The sequence below is a fragment of the Ziziphus jujuba genome, chromosome 8 (assembly GCF_031755915.1).
Source record: "Ziziphus jujuba cultivar Dongzao chromosome 8, ASM3175591v1".
Lineage (NCBI taxonomy): Eukaryota > Viridiplantae > Streptophyta > Magnoliopsida > Rosales > Rhamnaceae > Ziziphus > Ziziphus jujuba.
The window spans coordinates 4,702,355-4,704,775 of record NC_083386.1 but is presented as its reverse complement, the minus strand read 5'-3'; the positions used below and the strand labels follow the sequence as shown (position 1 = coordinate 4,704,775).

The 2,421-nt window shown below is 40.8% G+C and overlaps 1 protein-coding gene across 1 annotated transcript; it reads left to right on the top strand.

The window, feature by feature from the left end:
• Positions 1–406: 406 nt before the first annotated feature.
• Positions 407–1,759, top strand: LOC107404196 (U-box domain-containing protein 11). The gene has a single exon (XM_016011147.4). The coding sequence runs from the start codon at positions 621–623 to the stop codon at positions 1,581–1,583; it is 963 nt and encodes a 320-aa protein (XP_015866633.1). The 5' UTR covers positions 407–620; the 3' UTR covers positions 1,584–1,759.
• Positions 1,760–2,421: the final 662 nt, after the last annotated feature.

The window sequence follows — 2,421 nt, the reverse complement described above, 5'->3', positions numbered from 1 at the left end:
AAATCGTAAGCTGGAGCAGCAATATGGTATGGAAAAGGAAAAATTGGGGAAATTATAGCTGGCAAATTTTTGAGTGAAAAAAAAGCATCAATTTCAGGCAACAGCACCAAAAAACAGTTTTAAGGGCTCTTCTTCTTCTTGCCTTAATAAAGATCATCTTTAAAAAAGTTCTATTATTATTATTTTTTTAAATCTCCATTGGAATTTGGATCAACTAAATAGAAGTTCCGTGAGAGTTTGATCATGATAGTTGTAATAAAAATTGATTTTTTTTTTTTTTTTTTCAATTCCTCAAAAACCCACTTGGTCATTTCCGTCATAATCAACATGGTTGACTGCTTTTGTTTATTATTATTATTTTTCCCTTGTTTTCCAGTTGGCCTACAATGGCCACCACCAACTCCACCATCACCAAAACCCATCTCTTAAAAAGTCACTTTTTTTTTCTTCTTAAAATTAATTAAAAAGCCAAAAAAAAAAAAAAACACTCAATTTTGATTGCCTTTTCTATCCTTATCTCTATCTCCTTTCTTCTTCGTCCATTTTTTGAAAACCCAAAGTCTCTCTCTCATATTTATTTCTCAAATTCCCTTTTTCCTTTTCTTTTTTCATCACGGCAAATGAACATGATGGACACGGAGGTTAAGCGCCGTACGATCCGTACACTTGTCGGAAAACTGAGCTCCGTCTCAGAACAAACCCGAGCCGCGGCGCTCAGCGAGCTGCGACTAATCACCAAGCAAGACGACCAAAGCCGACCACTCATAGCCGAAGCCGGTGCCATCCCTTACCTCGCCGAAACCCTCTACTCTTCTTCCCACGCCGACCAAGAGAACGCTGCCGCCACCCTCCTCAACCTCTCCATCACCAGCCGCCACTCCCTCGTCTCCACTCGCGGACTCCTTGACGCCATCTCCCACGCGCTCCGTAACCACCGCAGCTCCACCTCCCCTGCCGCAGTCCAATCCTCCGCCGCCACCCTCCACAGCCTCCTCGTCGCCGATGAGCTCCGGCCCATTGTCGGATCTAAGCGAGACATCATCTACTCCCTCATCGACATAATCAAAACCCCCAATTCGCCTCCAAGATCGATCAAGGACGCTCTCAAAGCCCTCTTCGGAATCGCTCTCTACCCTCTGAATCGGAGCTCGCTGATCGAGCTCGGAGCTGTTCCGCCGCTGTTCTCGCTCGTTGTGAAGGATGGCAGGGTCGGGATCGTTGAGGATGCGACGGCGGTGGTGGCTCAGATCGCAGGGTGCGAGGAGAGCGAGGAGGCGTTCTTGAAGGCTAAAGGTGTTGGGGTTATGGCGGATTTGCTGGACCCTTCGACGGGTTCGAGCTTGAGGACGAAGGAGAATGCGGTTTCTGGGCTTCTGAATTTGGGGAGGTGTGGAGGAGAGAAGGTTGGGAAGGAGGTGAGAGAGATGGGTTTGAAAGTTGTGGATGGGATTGTGGACGTTGCTGAGAATGGTAGTTCCAAAGGGAAAGGAAAGGCTGTGGCTTTGTTGAAGATGATTGATTGTAGTAGTGATTTGCTAATCGATTATAATTCCGGGTTTGATTCACTAAACCGATCTTCTTGAATTGGGTGTGTTTTTTTTTTTTTTTTTTTTTTTTTTTTTTTTTGTGTATTTGTTTTTATAGATATATAAGTATACATGTTTGATCTTGAAGAGTTATGAAGATCGATGATGTACATATTGAAGTTAGGATGTTCTTTGATATATGTGGAAATGATTCATTACTTTTTCATTGGCAATTTCTGGTTGTGACTTTGGTTTTTCTTCCACAAATTTTTAGTGATCCTCTCATAATTGCTATCTGATCACATTGCTTAATGTCATTTTTGTTGAACAGAGCATGAAGTTGCCCGATTTTAATCCCTACTAACTAATTAAGTACAATTAATTAACAGAAAGTGGAAGGGTCTAAATTATTGTAAGCAAAATTGCTTACAATATACTTTTCTTGAGTTTTCTTAATATGTGAACTTATGAGGTAGTTTTCTAGGAGCATAATTCAAATTTACTATAGCTCTGTACTTGAATATGTCCTACTTTCATCCATTCCTTGTCCTTTAGTTGGACCTTTTAATTCCTTCATAGCTTCTGAGGTTCTTATTAGTACATTTGGTGCTCAATATTTTGTCATCTCTTTTTTTAGTTTAACTACTACAGATTGTTCTTGACTCTCGAACTCCAATCATTCTAAGTTTAGTACAACTTTTTCATGATATTTTCCTTATTTAGGTCACAAAAGGTCTTCTTTGTAACAATTCACCCCCCCAAAAAAAAAAAAAAAAAAAAAATGGTCTCCTTTATAACAAGAATTACACTTGGTCTTCTTCTAAGTTGCACTCCTCTGTGGTTTCTGAAGCATTCTATATCTTTGCACTAGCCTCTTTCCAAACACTGGAGTCCA